Here is a 21186-nt window from a genome sequence, read left to right on the forward strand (position 1 = left end):
ACTTACTGGCCATTCGGAGGCAACTACGTTTTTACCTTGACAGGACTAGAGTCTAGGAAATTAGATCAATTGTTCATTTCCTTTTCTGACCTCCAGGTGTCAAAATTGTCTTTATCACAAGGTAGGTTGCCAACTGGCTCAGACAGAACCCGCACTGTGAAAGTAGTAGACTCCAAATCAGACTTCAGACCAGTGACAAGTGGAGTACCACAGGGTTCAGTCCTGGGTCCTCTCCTGTCAAACACAATGCCTTTGACTAACAAAGTTTGCAGATGACTGTAAACTAGGAGCCTTAATCGAAACTCCTAACTATGTGGACATACTACAAAAGGGCCTCACTGAGACAGATGTCTGGTGTCAAAGCCATGGCCTGAAGCTCAATGCCAAAAAGTGCATCATCATCCCCTTTGGTAAAAACGCTGTACCCATGATCTACCACATAGCTGGTAGTCTACTTAATGCTGAAAATGTGATAAGTCACCTTGGGACACAGGTGGACAGTAGTCTCTCCTTTGATAATCACATCGCCACAGTGGTCAGGAAATCCTTCTACATGGCTCACCTCATCACAAAAGGTTTCTCATCCAGAAAAGAAGAGGTCATTGTTCCCCTCTACTCATCACTCATTAGACCCATTATAGAGTACAACGCCCCTTTTGGTATGTACCTCACAAGACATCTACAACAGCTGGAAAGGCCACAGAAATACCTCAAAGAGGATTACTGGCCTCAAACAGATGCCCTACGCAGACAGTCTCAAAAAGATCCAGCTTTACTCTATCGCATATCGCCTACTCAGAGGCGATCTCTGCCTAACGTACAAAGCTATGTCAAACCCAGAGCTGTTGGACATGCTCCACTTAAAGAAATCCTAATCCTTCTGAGCTACATGCTCTAGGGACCTAAACCTTGTCACCACAATATACAGAACATGCTGGCGGGATAGATTCCTGTCCCAGAGACTTGCCATACTCTGGTACAGACTACCTATCTATGTCAAACAGAGCTCCTCATTAGCACTGTTCAAGAAAAATCTTGATGATTGGATGGGAAATAGGAAATTCACCCCAGGGATCACTTCTGTGGCTCTGTTCGACAGGGGCACAGGAAAATAATTTTCTTGGGTGGCGAAAGCCATGGTACATATTTGGCTAGGCTTATATAGGCCCTAGGGGCCAATAGCCTAGTACCTACCTATGAATCTAGATGTGAGAGATTATATTACTTTCATTTATGAACATAACCGAAAGTTACCTACAGCTGCAAGAGTGCATTCGACCAGATCAGTTGCCACTTCAGCTATTTATTCTATTCAAAAGCTTCCATGGACAAAATATGCGCAGCTGTGATTTGGGCTATGCCTTATACCTTTATCACGCATTACAAATTGGAGATGGTCTCTAAGGAAAGAGCATCATTCGGCTCTATGGTTCTCCCAGGAAATAAAGTAGCTGGAGACTCTGTCCCATTCGTCAAGAATGAACAAAGATTGACAACATCAGGTAAAGAAGTTATGTATTCACCATAACGTTCCATCTGTGTTGTCGATCCTCTTTCATTCTTGTCATCCCTCCCTCCTTCCTCCTCATGTAGACTTCCTGGAGGATGGAACCCTGTATTCCAAACTAAACTTCTGGGTGTCGTCATTAACAATGCCATGAAATTTGACCTTCACATAGCCCAAAAAGTAACGGAAGTACATTAAAAAAAACTTGGTACTCTATATATAAAGTAACAGTATCTAACTAATACCACAAAAGCCACTATTGCAAGAGCCCACCTGATCACTACACTTCTTTCTGCCTCACCAATTCTCAAGACCCTAACAAAATTCCTTAGGATTTTTACCTTGGCCATTGCTTTTGCTTACATTTTCAGTGTACACTCTTGCTATGGTCTGCAAACTCGATCTGAGGTAATGAGGAGAGGGTCATTATGGGTAGTGTCTTATCTCGAGAGGTTTCTTTTGGCTGGCGAGAGCCGTTGAGCCGGTTCTGAGAATCAGAACAGAGTCCCCTTTCACTAAGATTGAATGAAGAGACAACAAACTCACATTAACCTCCACGGCTTCACGCAATCATTCAGACTCCCGCTAGAATTGACAAATCATCAAATATGCACTCCATTCTAGACTAGATGCTAACAAGTAGACCTTCTCTGTTTACATGCTGGTTGTCTCCCAGATAGTCTAGGATCATCTTCCAGCTTTTCTACATAGGCACCGAATAAATCCTGCAAAACACACTACATACCATATAATTAGGAACAAAAGGAACTTCAACCTGCAAAACATTTCATATCCACTCTGCTATTGGGTACCAGTTACACATCTCCCCTGGAAGAAGCCTTAAAATATTTCAGCTCCACTTTCCTGAATGTTCTTAACATACTAGCTCCTCTTAGAACAATTAGAATAAAGTCTGTACACATTGGTTAACCAAAGAAACAAGATCATTGCTAAAAATGAGAGACAAGGCTTGGGACAGGTGGCACAAAAACAATTCACAAGTGACTAAACAGGTGTACCAAAAACTTAGAAATAAAACCAAAAAACAAATCAAACAGGATGAGATTAATCATTACCACAGTATCCAAGTTAAACATCAGAATAATCCACAGAAGTTTTGGTGACCTGTAAATAAAATCCTAAAACCTGGAAACTCCATCACCCCACCCCTACAACCAATAACAACACAGCTACCATAACTATGCAATTCAGTAAATATTTCACCGTTATGTTAGCGGTCACAAACAAGTAACTATCCCCCCCTCCATCAGATCTTCCCACATCAAGTACAGATAGCAGTACTTTTTTCCAACCTGTCCCAACAGACACTATATAAAAAAAAAATTTCTTAAAAACTTAAAGCCACAATCCTAGCAGGTGATACCCTACCAGCTGACTATCTTAAAATGGCTGCTGAAGCCATCATCTACCCAGTATTGATCATGATAAATTGATCCATCTCTGAACACAAAGTTTGAGCAATCTAGAAAATATAGCACATTATCCTACTACATAAATGAAGCAACTGGATAGAACTGTCTAAATATAGGCCAGTAACCATCTTGCCACCTCTACCAAAAATTCTTGAAATATGCATTCACTCACAAATTATGGACAGTCTCCTAGCTAATAACATTCTATCCCAAACCCAGCATGACGTTTGGCCCTACCACAGTACTACTGCTTCATGAATGAGTTTTACTAATACCATTAATCAGCACAGAAATGAAGGAACATTAGTCTCTTTCTTGATTTATTTAAAGCATTTGACACTGTCTCTCATAATAAACTTATAAATCCACTCTCTGAACTGAAACTTGATCATTCTGCACTGTCTTGATCAACAACTACTTAACAGGGTGGCAGCAAGCTGTAAAATGGCAACAAAACCTATCCTCCCAGCTGCCTGTCACTCTGGGAGTCCCACAAGGATCCATTCTTGATCCCCTCCTTTTTGCACTGTTCACTAACAGTCTTCACACTGCTACTTTGCATGCCTCCCTTGTCCAGTATGTAGACAGTTCCACATTGATATGAGCTGCACCATCGTTACAAAAACTGCAGCAGCTAACACAACAGTCCTCCTCTGCAGTGGAAACTTGGCTATCCGAGTCTCAGCTTATTCTAAACCCAAACAAGACCAAACTCGTGCTTTTCCTACCCACAAGAGCTACAGACCCCCCCCCCATCATTCAGTGTCATATCTACAAATATTTTCACATCTCCTGTATTCCAAACTAAACTACTGGGTGTCGTCATTAACAATGCCATGAAATTTGACCTTCACATAGCCCAAACAGTAACGGAAGTACATTAAAAAAACTTGGTACTCTATATATAAATTAACAGTATCTAATAATTGCACAAAAGCCACTATTGCAAGAGCCCACCTGATCGCTACACTTCTTTCTGTCTCACCAATTCTCAAGACCCTAACAAAATCTGACTTAACAAAACTAGACACCTGCTATAATAAGATTGCCAAGTTTGCAGCAGACTCCGGCTATAAAATACACCACTGCCTAGCACTCATACAACTCAACTGATTAGAACTACCTCATCTTTTAACTTGTAACCGACTTACTGTGGCCCATAGACTTCTAACCAACCAGAGAAAACCCCTGCCGTATAAAACCTGATACATCCTTACACTAGAAACAATGTTTTCTGCGCAATTCATTTTTATTAACGTTGCCAAATCTAATAACTCTGCAAAATTTTCTCTTTATTCAACTTGCATAGCCAAAACACTCACTGCCTACTAATATAAGATCAACTACAAACTCCTCATATTTAAAAAAAAAATCCTCAAGTCCCACTTAGCTAATACAAAGTTGTGCTGTTGCACTAACCTTGGCTAGATTCTCAGAGCTCCTTCTCACTCCCCCACACTTATTACCTTGCCCATCTCTTGCTTGCCTATCTTTACCTTACCATATACCAATCTTTCCATAGTACTTTCCCACCTACTTGTCCTACTCAGATGCTGCCCATGTTACTCACCAGTTCTTGCTCTCAGAGAAACTAGTCTAGAAATTTCTTATTGTAATTTCCCTGCTGGTAGGCAATAACATATATTTAATGTTATCGAATGTGTTATAGATTGAACATGTACTAGTAGAATGTAAATAGTGATTTTACTCTACTATTTATTTGCATTTAAAATTTGGGTCAATATGTATAAAATTGATTTATAGGTAACACACTGAATATTTTACTTTTGTATCCATGTATGACTCTGCTGTACTGTTCTGTATCGATGTATGACTCTCTGTTGAAATGTGGAGCCTTTCTTCCCAAGACGTTGCTGAAAAAGGACTTTCTTTCCCAGATAATAACTGACTAGCTCAGAGTGTTGTACCAGTTAACACAGAATTGCATGGAGGTGTGATAAACCTATACATCTTAATGCCATTGCTGCCAAAGTGACACTGTCATCATAGCAATAAAAATTCAGCCATGCCTGAAACATTTGTTGTTTGTTTAATTATGAAAGTGAACTAGTTCAAATACATTGTTCAATTGTGGCACAAACCAGAAAACAGTTAGTGACAAGCAAGTGAAAAAAATAAGTATATCAAAAAATATGTTCAATGATTAAATGTAACGCATATTCTTTGATATTCATGGTCATGGGGGACCTGGAACCTATCTCAATACTCAGAAATCCTATAATTACATGCAAGGTTTGGAGAGATTATTTTAAGTAACATTTGGAAGATAATTATTTTGTTCATTAATTGATTTAATAACAGATTACTCCCAGCTTTTTATTTCCTGTTCCACTTCTCTGGTATGCCATATTAGAAGAAAATTGTGGCAAGACATTCAGTCTTTTCTTTATAGCCATTAAAATGGTACTCTGTATAGAGAGCAGTAATAGCTTTCAAGTGGGGCTTGACGCATTTGAGACCGACTCCTGAGATTGTTGTGACAGGCTTGAATGTCACTTTCATGTCTGTATTCTGACAGCACAGAGTATTAAGGCTATGAGTTAAGTCTTTTTCATGTGGTCCAGGGTCTGAGTCTCTCAGCTTCCATCCCTACTATATGAATCTAAGCATGTCACTTAACCAGACAGTGTTCTAAAGTTGAGCCTGAAACAAGATCACAAGATCGGGGGGGGGGGCAGGCCGTGTTCTACCCTGGTTAAGAAATATGTTGTCATCTCTGGGTTTATTTATATGCAAAATATAAGGGCTGAAAAATACCACGGGAATGTAAGGTTACACTTCATGGATCAGTGGCCTAGTAAGTACCCATAAACTTTAGTGGAAGGTCAGGTAATTGATTTCCCAGCTTTGCATTTGTTACCCTCATTAACATTTGGAAGCCCCCCCCCCCCCTCCAAAAAAAAAAGTTTTCCTCCTCATTTGAAATTTTTCACTTTATCTACTTTGCTAATGTGCCACACATCCGTAAAATAAGGGCTACTCTCCAAATAACTTTTAACGATAAGTCTACCTTTTTAAATTCCTGTGTTTAAAACAAATGCTATTGGCCTCAAAACCCTTCCATTTATCATATAAACTGTGTTTTAAGTTGTGATGTGAAGTTGTTCGATATCGCCGTTTGTTCTTACACACTGGTTCGGAGCCGATCCCTCGGCTCCGAGTCTGCCACATTCCAAGCTCTGTCTCTAAGAGAAGCTCGAGGCACAGTCCCAATCCCATGATCCCCTGCTGCTAACCCTCAGATCTAGTTTGCAGCTGCAACAGGTCTCGTCGAGTGAGAGCTCGGGCCAGTATCTTTCATATTTTTCATACACACACACACACACACATATATATAAATATATATATATATATATATAAAATCTTCTAAAATAGTTGGAATTGTTGAGTTTTATTATTAGGATTACATAGTATTAGTATTAGTGTAGTGTTAGGTGTGTGTCTTTGTTTCAATTAGTGTTAGATTGTTGTGGGAGCGGCTGCTCCTAGGCCTTCGGCCATTTTTCCTTTTTTCTGTCAGGGCTCTGTCAGAATTTTGTACTGGTAATTCCTTTTCTTTTCACCAGTTAACTAAAGTTATTATAGTGTGTGTTAGTGGTAGTTTTTGTATATTTTATACATATAGTTGTATTGCTATTTTGGATAAAAATGTTCGAAAAAGCCAAATCTGGCTTTAAACGTTGCCAGTGTGGACAGAAAATGTCCATAACTGATAACCATGTTTCCTGCGTTTACTGTTTGGGCCCTCTCCATCTTCAGGAGGATTGCTCCATCTGCCACTCGTTTAGTGGCAGAGTGATGATGGAGAGACGCAGGAAACTGGTAGAGAGAAGTCTCCTGAAGCCTGAGTTTCAGGAGGCATTGGAAAAGCCAGAACAGTCATCGAAGTCTTCGAGGGGGTCGAAGTCTTCGAAGGTATCTGAGCCCAGGTCATCGGCGAGTACCTCTTCTAAGATTCGGTTGCTGGCTCCACAGACCTTGGAGCCGAGCACTGAGATGCTGCCTAGAGTCGAGATCCAGGTCTTGGAGTCAGTGTCAGAGGTACTCCCTTCATTGATCCTTCGCTCGGTGACCTCTTTGGCCCCTTCGACCCGTTCCTCCAGACTGTCTGACACTGATGTGGATCGAGTGGTGCAGAAACTGATGGAGAACACGGCCTTATCCAAACTGATTGCGGTTTTGTCCCAGTTGGTTTCGAAGCTTGAGGCCCTTCCCGTCCCATCTGTTGATCCTCCTTCGAGACCCATTGAGTCATCGGAGCCGGGAGTCGAGGATCTGATGATCATTGATCCCCTGGGGCCGAAGCCTTCTTTAGTGCTTTCGGCTCCACTGACCTCGACACCCTCGGTACCCATCGAGGGGTCTCGGAGCTGACAATCTTGCCTCTGTTCTGGGGGGGGGGGAGAGTCTAACCGAAGTTTCGGTTCCGACTCTTCCCCTCGGTGCCTCTGCGCAGATTAGTTCGGCTCCGTCCTCTGGATGGGAGCCCTTGGTTCCGGGCCCGGGGAGACTACAGTCTTCTTCTGGACTGGTGGAACCCTCGGCCCGGGGCTCCGGTGCCTTCGAAGCCATGAGGAAGGTCTTCTCTGGTAGGACTTTCACATCATCAGATTCTTCTTCTCCCTCCCCGAAAGGTCCATGTTCTGTCTCTGCACCACTGGTTCCTGCCAAGCGTAGAGACCCAAAGCCTCAGTCAACCCTAGAGGGTGAACCCTGCTCCTCGGAAGCTTCACCAGATGTCCCCTCTGATGAAGTCCCGAGGAAGAGGTTGTGCAAGAGGAGGCACATTGATTCCCCACAGGAATCGTTGACATCGGATACTGACTTGGATGAGTCAGAGGGGTCCCCACAGTCCTCCTCTGAGGATGTCTCGTTCGCCCACATCCTTGAAATTCTCAAACAGAGGGGTGACAGGCAGTCCCTTGCCCCTACTGAGGACGAGTCGGTGTTACTGAAGGCTTTTGGGGCTCAACCCTCCACCTCCTGGGTAACTCCGCCCTTCGAGTTAATGGATTTAATAGTTCGAAGGGCGTGGGAGTCCCCTGACAATTTGGAACCAGTCCCTCGGAGGCCCAATAAGTGCATCACTGCCCCCCAGGATAAAGGCGTACCTCACCAAGGGAGTCCCAGTTGACGCTATGGTGGTGGCGGCGGCGACCACCAAGAAAGAAATGTCTGAGGCATCTTCCTCTGTTCATCCTCCTAACAAGGACTCCAGGACGATGGACAGGTACCGGAAGCACATTTTTAGTTCAGTGACTTTTTCCATGCGATCGCTGAACTATCTCACTCATTTTCCCCGTCTTCAGAGAGATCTCCTCAAAGAATTGGGAGATACTCTACAGGGTACCACAGATGCTGCTGTCTCAGACAAGGTGACAGCACAGCTCAGTACCCTAAACTCTATTGTTAAGTCATCCATGCGGCTCATTTCATATGCAGCCGAAGGATCGAGTAGGGCTGCAGGTTCAGCAATTGCTCTGAGGAGACAATCCTGGATGCGCCTATGCTCCTTTGCGGAAGCCTTTAAGTCTTCCTTTACTAATGCCCCTTTTGATGGCTCCTCCTTGTTTGGGCCCAAAGTGAAGGAGACGCTCATTAGGTGTGAGCAAAAAGGAAAGACCCTGTCTGCCGTCGGGGTCCGTTTTTCCGCCCCTTCTAGACCATACCCCAAAGGGCAAAGAGGTGGAAAAATCTGGTTCCGGAAGACTCGGGGAGCTTTCCAATCCACACCTAGTGAACCCCCCCCCCCCCCAGAGGCAGAGGAGGGGGAAGGAATGGAAGACGCCGTCCAGGTGGCAGAGGGGGCCCGCAGAACCAGGGCGATGGGGATAGCGTCCCTGGTAAGCCCTTCCAGCACTCCTGAGTGGAGGCCCAGCTGTCCTGCTCTGGAGGCAGTCGGGGGTCGATTGGCTTTATACCCAGAGGCCTGGCTAAAACTCACTTCAGATTCTTGGGTAAAAAGCATAATGACCAGAGGATACAATATCCCTTTCTTAAACGATCCTCCCATCCAAAAAAGATTCCCAGATGTTCCACCCAATCTAAGGGATCAGGCAGCCATAGAAATACAAAGGCTGTTAGAAAAAAAGAGTAATCCAGCCAGTCTCGGCGGACCAAATGATCCGGAACTTACTCAAGGTTCTTTTTAGTTCCAAAGAAAACAGGGGACTGGAGGCCAATACTGGACCTCAGCAAACACAATACCTTCGTGAAGAAGGAAAAATTCCGGATGGTCACGCTACAATCGATCCTTCCATTTCTTCAAACGAATGATTGGATGTGCTCTATAGATCTCAAGGATGCGTACTACCACATAAAAATGGCCAGGCCATCCAGAGATCACCTGCGCTTCCGGCTGGGAGCCAGTCATTTTCAGTTTCGAGCTCTGCCCTTTGGCCTCACCTCAGCCCCCAGGGTGTTCACCAAGTGCCATGGCAGTAGTGGCGTCCCACCTGAGACGACTAGGATTCTGGGTGTTTCCATACTTAGACGACTGACTCCTAACCGCCACCACCAGGCATCACCTATTGCAAGCCAGGGACTATACAATCAATCTCTGTTCCCATTTAGGCATAACTCTGAACTTCGAAAAATCTGCCTTATCGCCCTCACAGCGTATATCTTTCATAGGAGCGGAATTAGACACTACCTTATCCCCTGATCAGACTTCCCCAGTCAAGAGTCTCAGCGCTGAGAGAACAGATTTCTATTCTCCTAGAAAACAAGAGAGTCCCAGCCGCACAGGTCTTGAAAGTTTTAGGCATGATGGCAGCAGCCCTTATCGCGGTCCCCCTAGGGAGAATACACATGAGGATCCTCCAGTGGCTACTCTTCGCACAGTGGTCTTACCAACAGCTACCGTTGTCATGTAACATCCTACTCACGGAATCTTGCCAATGAGATCTTCAATGGTGGATGAACAGTCACGAACCTACGATAGGCCACCCGTTTGATGTCCTTCATGGATGCATCTGCAGTCATAACAACTGGGTTGTCCTGTCGTCAGGCAGCCCTTCGGTCGGCCGGATTCCAAAGTCTGGGTCCGGCTTCGGCTGATGTCGCACTTCACCCGACGTCATCTCTGCTGGTCTTCGGGTATAAAGGCATCAGCCGACGCCATTTTCTTCAGTCTTTCTTGCAGCGTGGCGCCCGAAGCAGAAGCTGTTCGCAAGTGCCGGTCGGTCAGATCCAGAGATTCCTACTACCGAATACTATCAAGACTTCTAAAGCTAAGTACCCCGTTGGGGACTCTTTCTTGCCTCAGCCGATGTCAGAAAAAGTAAATAATTGTTTAACTTGTGGGAAACAAATACCTCATAAAGATTTCCACTCTTACTGCCTACCTTGTTTAGGCCCAGACCACGACGTAGCTGCCTGTTTAGCCTGTGCTTCCTTCAACCGACGAATGTTAAAAAACGCAAAGAAAAAGACAGACACTCGCGGTCCGCGGTTTCGGCCGAAACCACGGATAAGCAAACCGCGAGTGTCTCGGTTTCGGCCGAAACCGAGAAAACCGGTCAATCCTCAGCCGAATCCATGACTACTACTACCGAGGCTCCTGCTACTTTACTTGAATCGGCCTCTGAAATTTTGCCTACTACTGCGGCTTCTACTGACTTATCTGACACCATCCCTTTGGATGTTTCTACCCCAGCACGTGGTGCTGCTAGGCCTCCTGCTGCCATGTCTATAAAGGCCTTTGCCAGGGCAAAAGCAGCCAAAACTGTTAAAACAGTTCCTGCTAAGACCCCCTCACACAGACACACTTCTAGTTCTCAAATGCTTACTTTGGCAGAGGATTTGATTTCCTTAATTAGGGGATCCCAATCACACCCAGACAGGGCCTCTCAGCCTCCAGAAAAGAGACCTAGGACAGAGCCACCCCAGCAGGAGTGCTCTGATGATCCCTCGGAGGACTCAGACACTACAGACCAGCCAGAGGCTCCTTTGTCCACTTATGAAGACTCGGATGCTGATGATTCCATCCCATCTGCCTCTCTACCAGAGGAATTCTCTTTTGGGGAAACCTTACATGTCATGAGAGAGCAATTCCAATGGCAAGGTCAAGATTTCTCAGATTCAAGAAAAAGGCTTAGGACCTTTCTTCACTTACCACAACACAGGCCTTTAGCTATACCTCCAGTTTTGCCTGTTGTGGATGACGCATTTAATGATGTTTGCACCGCACCTGATTCTTTACCTCCAGCCCCTGCCAAACCAGACAGATTTTACAGGGTGCCTAACACTCATCACCACCTTTTCAAGGCCCCTCTTGCAGATCCTGAGACTATTTCCCAGGGGCCTAAGGCAGTAGCTTCTACCTCTACGAAGAACTCTCTCCCTTCTGAAAGGGAGTCCAGGTCATTAGAGAGATGGGGCAAAAAAGTTTACACCTCTGCCACTCTCTCAGCTAGAGCTTTAAACTGTCAGTTTCACATGATCCAATACCAAGAGTTTATGCTTGATCAGTTGACTAAGAAACTTTCCTCTGAAGAATCCTTAGATAAAAAATATGTTTTAGAAATGGTGAATAACATACAGCAGGTTAGTAACCATTCTTTGAAATGTGGCTATGATGCACTGGAGGCTTCATTTAGATCAGCCATGACTGGCACAGTGATAAGAAGGCATGCATGGTTGAAGGAGCAGGTCCTGCCAGATCATGTAAAAACAAAGCTGTTAGATGCTCCTATGGATAAGGGCAGTCTATTTGGTACCTCTGCTCAAGAAGTAATAAAGAAAATGGAAGAGAAGGCAAAATCTGTACAAACAGTTAAAGATTTCTTACAGGTTCAGCCCCCTCGGTTTAGCAGAAACTGGCCTGCCAAAAATTGGTCCTTTCCAGACACCTCAAAGACCCAAAGAGGCAGGTATAGGCGCTGAGGCAGAAACCAATCCAGAGGAAATGCCTACAGAGGACGACAGTGGCAAGGTAATAACCAGCGAGGCAATGACTCTACCACTGCCACTACAACAGGACAATCACAGTGACTTGGCTCTGACACCGCCTACCAGAGAGCAAATAGCAGCACCTTTAGGCGGAAAGTTAACCTTATTTTCTCAAAATTGGCACTATATCACAAAAGACAAGTGGATTTTAAAGACCATAGACCAAGGCTACAGGTTCCACTTCCACACCTTACCAGTAAAAAGAGGAATGCCAAACTTACCTCCAACTCAAAAAACAGAAGCTCTAAACCAGGTAGATCAACTAATCAAGATGAGAGCTGTGGAGAGAGTATCAGTAAATCAACAGGGCAAAGGATTTTACTCCAGACTCTTTCTAGTCCCAAGAAAAGAAAAAAACTTGGAGGCCCATTCTCGATCTGTCCGTCTTAAATACATACCTCATCGTTCCAAAATTCAAAATGCTGACCTTACAGCAACTTCTTCCCATGCTGGGCAAGGAGTGTTGGCTGGTGACTCTAGATCTCAAGGAGGCATACCTGCACGTCCCCATCCGACCAAATTGCAGAAGATACCTCAGATTCCTTGCAGGATCAGAGCATTATCAATTCTCAGCATTGCCTTTTGGCTTATCTACTGCCCAGAGTATTCACAAAATGCCTGGCATCAGTAATCGCTCATTGCAGGCTACAGGGAATCCAAATCTATCCATACCTGGACGACTGCCTGTTACAAGCGGACAACAAAGACAAGCTGACAACAGATTTACAAAGGGTCATTCGCTTGCTACAAGCCCTGGGATACACAGTCAATTTAAAAAAGTCAAGGCTCATACCATCCCAGACAAGAACATTCTTGGGTGCAGAATTGGACACAGTAAAACAAATGGCATTCCTGACTGCAGAAAAACAAGAACAACTCCTCTTTACTTCTTGGCATTAACAAAAAAGAACAAACTAACAGCAAGAAAAGTACTGCAGGCCTTGGGATTCATGGCAGCATGCATAATCCTGATTCCTCATGCCAGACTGCATATGAGAAAACTACTGTGGTACCTAAAAAACTTATGGTCTCAACACAGGCACAGCCTAGAAACCGAAATCCCACTAATCCCATGCCTGAAACAAGAATTCCTATGGTGGGCCCAAGCATGCCAGGCAAACCTAGGCTTGCCCTTCCACAAATGTCAAGCGAGCCAGACCATCACAACGGACGCCTCAGACCTAGGCTGGGGGGCACACATGCTGGACAAATGCATACAAGGATTGTGGACTCCAAACCAGATGCACCTGCACATAAACCAAAAAGAAATGCTGGCAGTGCATCTAGCAATCCAGAAATTCAAGCCTTTCCTCAAAGAAGGCCATTTATTGATAAGGACAGACAACACCACAGTCATGTGGTACATCAACAAGCAAGGTGGCACTCATTCTTACCCCCTATGCAGAATGACTATGGAACTTTGGAACATGGCTCTGAACTACAACATCCAGTTACAGGCAATCTTTGTGCCAGGAAAAGAAAATACCCTAGCAGATATGTTAAGCAGAACCACCTCGGATGCTCACGAATGGATGCTGCACCCGGACATCTTCAAGGCCATCACAAGAAAATGGGGAATGCCACAAATAGACCTGTTCGCATCCCCACTCAACCGCCAGCTCAGGAAATTCTGCACACGGACGTGTCACCCTCTTGCATGGAAGGTGGACTCCCTTTCCTTCAGTTGGAAAGGCCTGACAGCTTATGCATTCCCACCTCTTCCTTTGATGCACAAGGTACTGCTGAAAATCAAGGAGGAAAGACCAAGGATAATTCTAATAGCTCCAAATTGGCCAAGACAACACTGGTATCCCTTGCTGAGGAGCATGTCTCAGGGAGAATGTGGTCAATACCCTGATGCCTTTGATGTTAACTCAGAACAACTACAACATCCTGCATCCAAACCTAAAACCTTACAGCTGACTGCCTGGAACATCACTTAAGAGCAACTAACCCAGACTTATCCCAAAGGGTTAAAGACATTATACTTGAAGCCCGTAGACCTTCAACAAGAAGGAACTATGCAGGAAAATGGAAAAGGTTTGCCATTTGGAGTGCGGAAAGAGGAAAAGATGTGTCAAACATAGACATTGCTAACATCCTGGAGTACTTGGCAGAGCTTCTGCACACAGGCCTGTCCTATTCCTCCATCAAGATACATGCATCAGCTATTTCTGCAGAATACAGCTTTGATCCACCTGTATTCTCGCACCCTCTACTCAGGCAATTCCTCAGAGGAATCAAGAATGTAAAACCTCCTAGGAAACCACCACTACCAGCATGGGACTTAAATTTTGTACTAGAAAAATTGACACTCCCACCATTTGAACCAGCAGGAACAGCGGATCTTCAACACCTATCATGGAAAACTGCTTTCCTCCTGGCAATTACTTCAGCAAGAAGGGTTTCAGAACTCCAGGCCTTAATGGCAGTACAACCCTTCCTGATCTTCCATCAAGATAGAGTGTCTATGAGAACTAATCCTACATTTATGCCAAAGGTGGTATCCAGTGTGTCCTTAAACCAGGCAATCCACCTACCTACCTTCTTTCCCAACCCACAGAACAGGGGGGAAAGGCTTCTACATACCTTGGATGTACATAGACAGTTACGCTACTACCTGGACAGAACCAAAGTTAACAGAAAAACTGACCAACTGTTAGTGGCCTATGCACAAGGAAGGGAAGGAAAAGCAATTTCCAAACAGACAATCTCCAAATGGATAGGAAATTGCATAAGATTCTGTTACTCCTACCATGGAAAACCAATGCCACAGAACATAAGACCTCATTCAACAAGAGCTACAGCCACTACCACAGCTTTCTTACGAGGAGTGGCAACCAAGGACATTATTGAGGCGGCTACTTGGACCTCCGTGCATACATTTGCCAAGCATTATAATTTACCTCTCTATTCTAGATCCCGAGCAGGGTTTGCCACTGCTGTACTGCAAGGGATCCTAACTACACCATAATCCTTTCTTCCTCCACCCCTAGTTTAGCTATGGTATTCTACCCAGTTGTTATGACTGCAGATGCATCCATGAAGGACATAGTACAGTTTTGTACCTACCATAAATGTAGATGTCCGAACTGGATAGCATCTGCAGTCAGGATTACCCACCCTCCTTCCCCTCTGTGGTACTCCTAGGGTATTTACATTCCTAATAGCTATCTGGGGGGGGAGTCTCTTATGGTGTATTTGTTTGTATATATGTGCATATATACTTATTTTTTGTGATTGCCTTTTACCTTGTCTGCATACATTGGCATTTATCCAAATTTTAGCCTTCCAAGAGGGCAACTGGCATCTGGGGCAAGAAACACTGAAGAAAATGGCGTCGGCTGATGCCTTTATACCCGAAGACCAGCAGAGATGACGTTGGGTGAAGTGCGACATCAGCCGAAGCCGGACCCAGACTTTGGAATCCGGCCGACCGAAGTGCTGCCTGACGACAGGACAACCCAGTTGTTATGACTGCAGATGCTATCCAGTTCGGACATCTACATTTATGGTAGGTACAAAACTGTACTTTCTTCATCCCCCCATAGCCACAGTGACCACGGACGCTTCCCTGATAGGGTGGGGGGACTTTTTCAGGGGAGAACAGTTCAAAGCGAGTGGTCGGAAATGGAGTACAAACTGCACATCAATGTCCTAGAGTTAAGAGCAGTGTTCCCAGCATTGCAACACCTTCACGACTACTTACCTCCGGGAACAGTTGCAATTCTGACTGACAACATGTCAGTGGTCTGGTACATAAGCAAGCAAGGAGGAACCAGGTCTTACCCCTTATGCAGAGAGGCCCTGAGGATCTGGCAATGGGCTGTGTCCACAGGATGCTTTCTCATAGCAACGCACATCCCGGGGACGTCCATCGTAATAGCGGACAGGTTGAGCAGAGCCATCATGCTGCCTCATGAGTGGTCCCTCAAAAATCAAGTAGCGGAAAGGATTTTCCGCAGATGGGGCCAGCCTTGCTGCGACCTTTTTGCATCCCCTTTGAATGCCAAATGCAGAAGCTATTTCGCCCTACTTCCCCCTCCGGGGGGTGCCCACGGGGACGCACTTGTACACGATTGGCCCCTAGGTCTCCTATATGCCTTCCCTCCTGTTCCACTAATCCCAAAATTTCTACAGAAAGCCAAAGGTCTGGAAAGGATGATCATCTTGATAGCACCATTCTGGCCTCGACAAATCTGGTTCCCCTTCCTCCAAGCTCACCAAATAGAGGAACCTTGGACTCTGGACCCAGTGCCAGACCTGCTGACCCACTCGTCAGGAGTTCTTCACCCCTCTCTCTCGTCCCTCAAATTGACAGCATGGCTGCTCTGCTTCCCAGCTTAGCCATGTCAGATCTTTTGTCTCCAGCAGTACAACATATTCTGATTTCTTCCCACAAATCCTCCACTAGAAAATTGTATAAGAGCAAGTGGAAACGTTTCGCGTGTTGGGCCTCCAAACAAGGTTTAGATCCCTTGGTTGCTCCTATTCACAAGATTCTAGAATTTCTATCTACTCTCTCTCACCAAGGGGCTTCAACATCTACCATAAAAGGTACAGCTGGCTGCCATATCTAATTTTCATGTGGGGTGAAGGAGGCGCTACAATTATGTCGCACAGACTTTGTAGGGCTTTCATGAAGGGAACTTATCTCTGACCACCTATTCGGAGCCCAGTTTTTCCTTGGAATTTAAACCTGATGCTATCCCAACTCATGCTATCGCCGTTTGAGCCAGCTTTGTCATGCCCGCTGAAATATCTTTCTTGGAAAACCCTATTTCTGGTGGCAATCACTTCGGCCCGCAGAGTTTCGGAGCTACAGGCACTGTCAATGAGACCACCATATCTGATATTTCATCCAGACATGGTCACCTTGCGTACTAATCCATCCTTTCTACCAAATGTCTGCTCAGAATCGAATCTTAATCAGTCCATAGAACTTCCCACCTTTTTCAGGAACCATACCAATAAGATGGAATACATGCTTCACAAATTGGATGTACATAGACAACTGAGATTTTACCTGGACAGAACAGAAGAGTTCAGAAAATCGGACCAACTATTTGTGTCTCATGCAGATAGTAAGAAAGGACTTGCAGTTACAAAAATCACGCTATCCAAATGGCTTTCAGACTGCATAAACTTTGTTTATTCATCTTCAAATCAGCCTACTCCCCTCAAAGTTAAAGCTCATTCTACTAGGGCTGTTTCTACTTCTCTGGTACATGCGGCTCGTTTACCTATAGATACCATTTGTGCTGCGGCTACCTGGGCCAAGCCTCATACCTTTATTACTCATTACAAAGTGGACAGGGCTTCCTTTGGTTCCACTGTTCTCAGGAATGTTCTCCCGTGAGCCACCTGGGGTTTAGGGTGCTGGGGACGCTACCCTTGTGTAAGAACAAACAGCGAGATCGAACAACTTCACATAAAGAAGTTATGTTCTTACCATAACGTTCCATGTGAGTTGTTCATCTCGCCTTTGTACTTACACTTCCGCCCTCCTTCCCCCTCTGTGTTCTGGAGGAACAGGTACGACTCTTGGCTGGTTGTCTTTCTCATGGTTCTCTGTGACTATCTGTTCCTATGTATGCGTGCGTAGTCAGTCAGGTATAACATATCTGCCTGTATCTAACATTACCTTTTAGGTATGTACGTGTATAGGTAATTTTGGTGCGTATCCATGTGTAGGCAGGTATAGTTTGTTGTCTGGTTTCCTTGCAAACTAGATCTGAGGGTTAGCAGCAGGGGATCATGGGATAGGGACTGTGCCTCGAGCTTCTCTTAGACGCAGAGCTTGGAATGTGGCCGACTCGGAGCCGAGGGATCGGCTGCGAACCCATGTGTAAGAACAAAGGCGAGATGAACAACTCACATGGAACGTTATGGTAAGAACGTAACTTCTTTTTTTTGCTTCTCTTTTTTGGGATAAAATTGACTTCTCTTGAGTGATCAAAGTGGAATTATGTATTGGCAGTTTTCAGTAACTAGTACTTTATTCTTAGAAAAACACATTTTATACTCATATATAGTATATTTGTTCCTGTGTTACTTCTGTTAAGATGGCCTCTTATTACCCTAACTCTGCTGACTTGTACAGAGACATTTTATTCATTAAGCTTGAACTAGTGATACTGTCAAAAATTTACCCTGGCTGCTGTGAAGGCTGCCAGCCTAGCTAGATAGAATTTTGTAGATAATTCTGTAATTTGTAATTAATAATGTAAGCCACATGCTTGTTCTCTTAAATGTAAGAAAAGTATGCTAAATGTTGAACTTCAAAAATGTGACCATATTGCAGTCTGCTAAGAGGAAAGCTGATAAGTCAAGCATTGTATAATTGTTTGATCTCAAAACTCGGAGCCAAGATGTCTGAGTGAAGGAATTCTTCCTGTTGTTTTGAGACCAGAGTTAATGGCTAGAATTTACCAGTATAATGTCTTTTATTGTTCTACCTTCCTGACCAGCTCCAAGATCAAAAAGGCTGTTGCACTTTCTGTTAGCCTGGGAAACGGAGAATAATGATGTAATATAAATTTAGGGACAGAGAGAGAAAGAGAAAATCAGAGCATTTTGCATTTGCTTTCAGACCTGACAACATCACCAGCACTGCCTTGCTCTATATGCAAGTTTATTTAGAAGTGTGTTAGCTCTTGTGTATAGATAGGAAATAGGAAATCGAGTGTAGCTGTTTTGTGGATTGATGTTGGAACTTTTCTACTGTATTTTAAGCATTTCTTTGTTATCTCTGAACTCTTGACTAGCTAGCACTATGTAGTAAGAGGTATTGTCTTGGTTCTTATTATTTATTATTAAATATTTTTAAACCTTTCAACTATGGCTCTTTTATGTAGAGATAATTTAAGCTCTAGAGTACATTGCATGTATATAGTGATACTTGTCAAGCCACTCCAAATAAGCCTTGCTGTTCGTCACACTTACCAGTTGGATAATAATATTGCATGGTAATAATTGGAAGCCCTTTGGTAAGGGCTATATTAGTAGCTGATATTAGTGGTTGGTGGCAAGTTTTACTACCGTATAGTCTGAGCAGAAGAGGCATAGCTGGAGAACCTGTGCCAGCCTTCCCCAGGGGTGTCTGTGTGTGTTTGTATAGAACTCATATCTCAGAGTGTGTGTATGTTAGCTACTTGGCAGGGACACGAAGCACTGATTGGACAGAGAGGGTGCTGGAGGTTTTAGCTTGACCACTTGGCTGAGATCTGGACCCTATAGCTGTGCCATTGGGTAGTCTTACTGGGGATCTGGCGAGAAAGGGAGAAACCAGCCCCAGACTGACTGATCTCTGTGTGCTCTTAAGGGAAATTGTACTTTACTGTGTGTGTATTTGCTATCCTTCCGAATGTGGACACCCCTCACTGGTGTTAGTGGTGAGGATTGAGGCTCCTTGATTGCTGGGCCAGTGCATGGGTGTCACAGCTGTAACCACTTTTAGCATATTTGATGTGAAGAGTAGGGTTAACCAAGTTATTTTTAATTATGATTAGCAGTTTTAGTTAAGTTTTCATAATAGTGTTTCACTGCAAAAGACTTAACTGTTTCTAAGCACTTATCAGCTATGCCAACATATTGAAATGGTTTAAAACTATTGCATTTAACAAGTGTTTTACAGATTTGTTCTATATCAAGTACGAATGGTTTAATTGCTGCGATTTTTTTTAATATCTGTTAGGTTTATACCATGTATTTAAATGTAGATTTATGATTTTGGATGCCATCTTGCTCAAGGGCATACATGTTCCCTTAAAGTATAACCGTTCTTTGGGTTACATCACTTCTAGAGGTAGGGACAAACTCTGAATCAGATTTGACTGTTGTCAGTTTGCCCTTGATTTAAGAGGATTTCTCCCAATACTGTTTGGCATTGTAATTTTATTTTCTTCTGTTCTTATAACTCTCCTATTGGCAACCTTTTTTGGTTATTGTAAAAATTATATCTACTTTACATACAGTTTTTAATTTTTCTGTTTGTTTCAGCTGCTTTCATAGTTGGTAGATATGTGTTTGTACTGCTGTAGTAGTTAAATATATATATTTTGTAGTATTTGTTCCAGAATAGTGCTCTGTCAGTATGTACAGGAGAATACCACTTTACCTGAATGTGGCAACATTATGTATAAATCTGTTTCAGATTAGTACTAATCTTGCTGTAGTCTCTTTCCACTGGTTGATTTTATGGTGTAATTTTATCTGTTTCAGGTATACCCATCACTGTACCACCTCCTGGTGAGTTGTTTTCATTCTTTACTGGCTATCTTTAATCAATTTGCATATTTTATCATCTAAGCACAAGAGTAATGTAGCTAATAATGCCTTAAATTTCCCTTAACAGTATGAGCTTATAGTATATTTAGGGCAAAACACTGTCCTCCGTCATGAGTGGTAGTGTATCTTTAGCCATAATGGGTTTTGTTACCTCAGAATAATTTTAGAAGTAGAGTGTGATGACAAGGGTAGACAGTTGGGTATGCATACTTCAGAGTTTCAGGAATAGTAATTTTGAACAGTGTGAAAATATTTTGGTAATTCATGAGAAATTATCTTAGTAAAAATGGCTTCTGTTGTACCCTTTTGTTGGGAACAGTCCATCCTGTCAAACTTTTACACAATCATGATATGTTTAGGAAAAGTAAAGGTCACAAATGTGATAGCTTCTCACACCCCTCCCTGTGTCATCGTCATCATCCCTCACTAAATCAGTGAAAGTCCTTGATCTTTTCCTTTGAAACCAGTTTTCCTTCCCCTGTAAATACCTCATTGCTTTGGGACTTCTGAGTAAATTCAACTATAATCCTCCACTGATGGATCCCACTGCGAGAGGTGGTGACCATGTTTCTAATTTCTGCTTGCACTTGAGTAGTTGTATTGATGATGCAGTCCTTATCCCTAGCAAATGTACTGAGAAATTCTTGTGATGGAATGTCAATGTAAGTTTTATAACGAAACAAAGAAATTGCATAGTTGTTATAGTAAGTCACTTTTCTACCCATTTTAAGAGATTACTCAATAAAGCTAACAAAGATTTTAAGGGTGCCAGCAGAAAATTATAAAGTTTTGCGAACTTTAAATATTAGTCTCTGAAACAGAGTAGCTATAAGCCCTCCTTTAACTCATCAGGAAGGAAAAACTAACACTCAGCTGTGTTCTGAACTTATGCACTGCAATACTCCACATTCAGATCCTAAGGAAATGTATGATGTTAAGGTCACTATTGCAGTTCTTTCTTACAAATGTGAGTTGCCACCCATA

General features: G+C 43.6%; 1 protein-coding gene across 3 annotated transcripts in view; it reads left to right on the forward strand.

The window, feature by feature from the left end:
- The window catches only part of FIP1L1 (factor interacting with PAPOLA and CPSF1), a gene marked incomplete in the record, with an annotated part of 1650449 nt that overhangs the window by 888303 nt on the left and 740960 nt on the right, over positions 1 to 21186 (forward strand). For all 3 annotated transcript variants that reach the window (XM_044061425.1, XM_044061426.1, XM_044061427.1), the window contains 1 exon segment: positions 20137 to 20163. In XM_044061425.1, coding sequence (XP_043917360.1) covers positions 20137 to 20163 — 27 coding nt within the window.

The sequence above is a fragment of the Protopterus annectens genome, chromosome 2.part0, assembly GCF_019279795.1.
Source record: "Protopterus annectens isolate FY-2018-M chromosome 2.part0, PAN1.0, whole genome shotgun sequence".
Classification (NCBI taxonomy): domain Eukaryota; kingdom Metazoa; phylum Chordata; order Ceratodontiformes; family Protopteridae; genus Protopterus; species Protopterus annectens.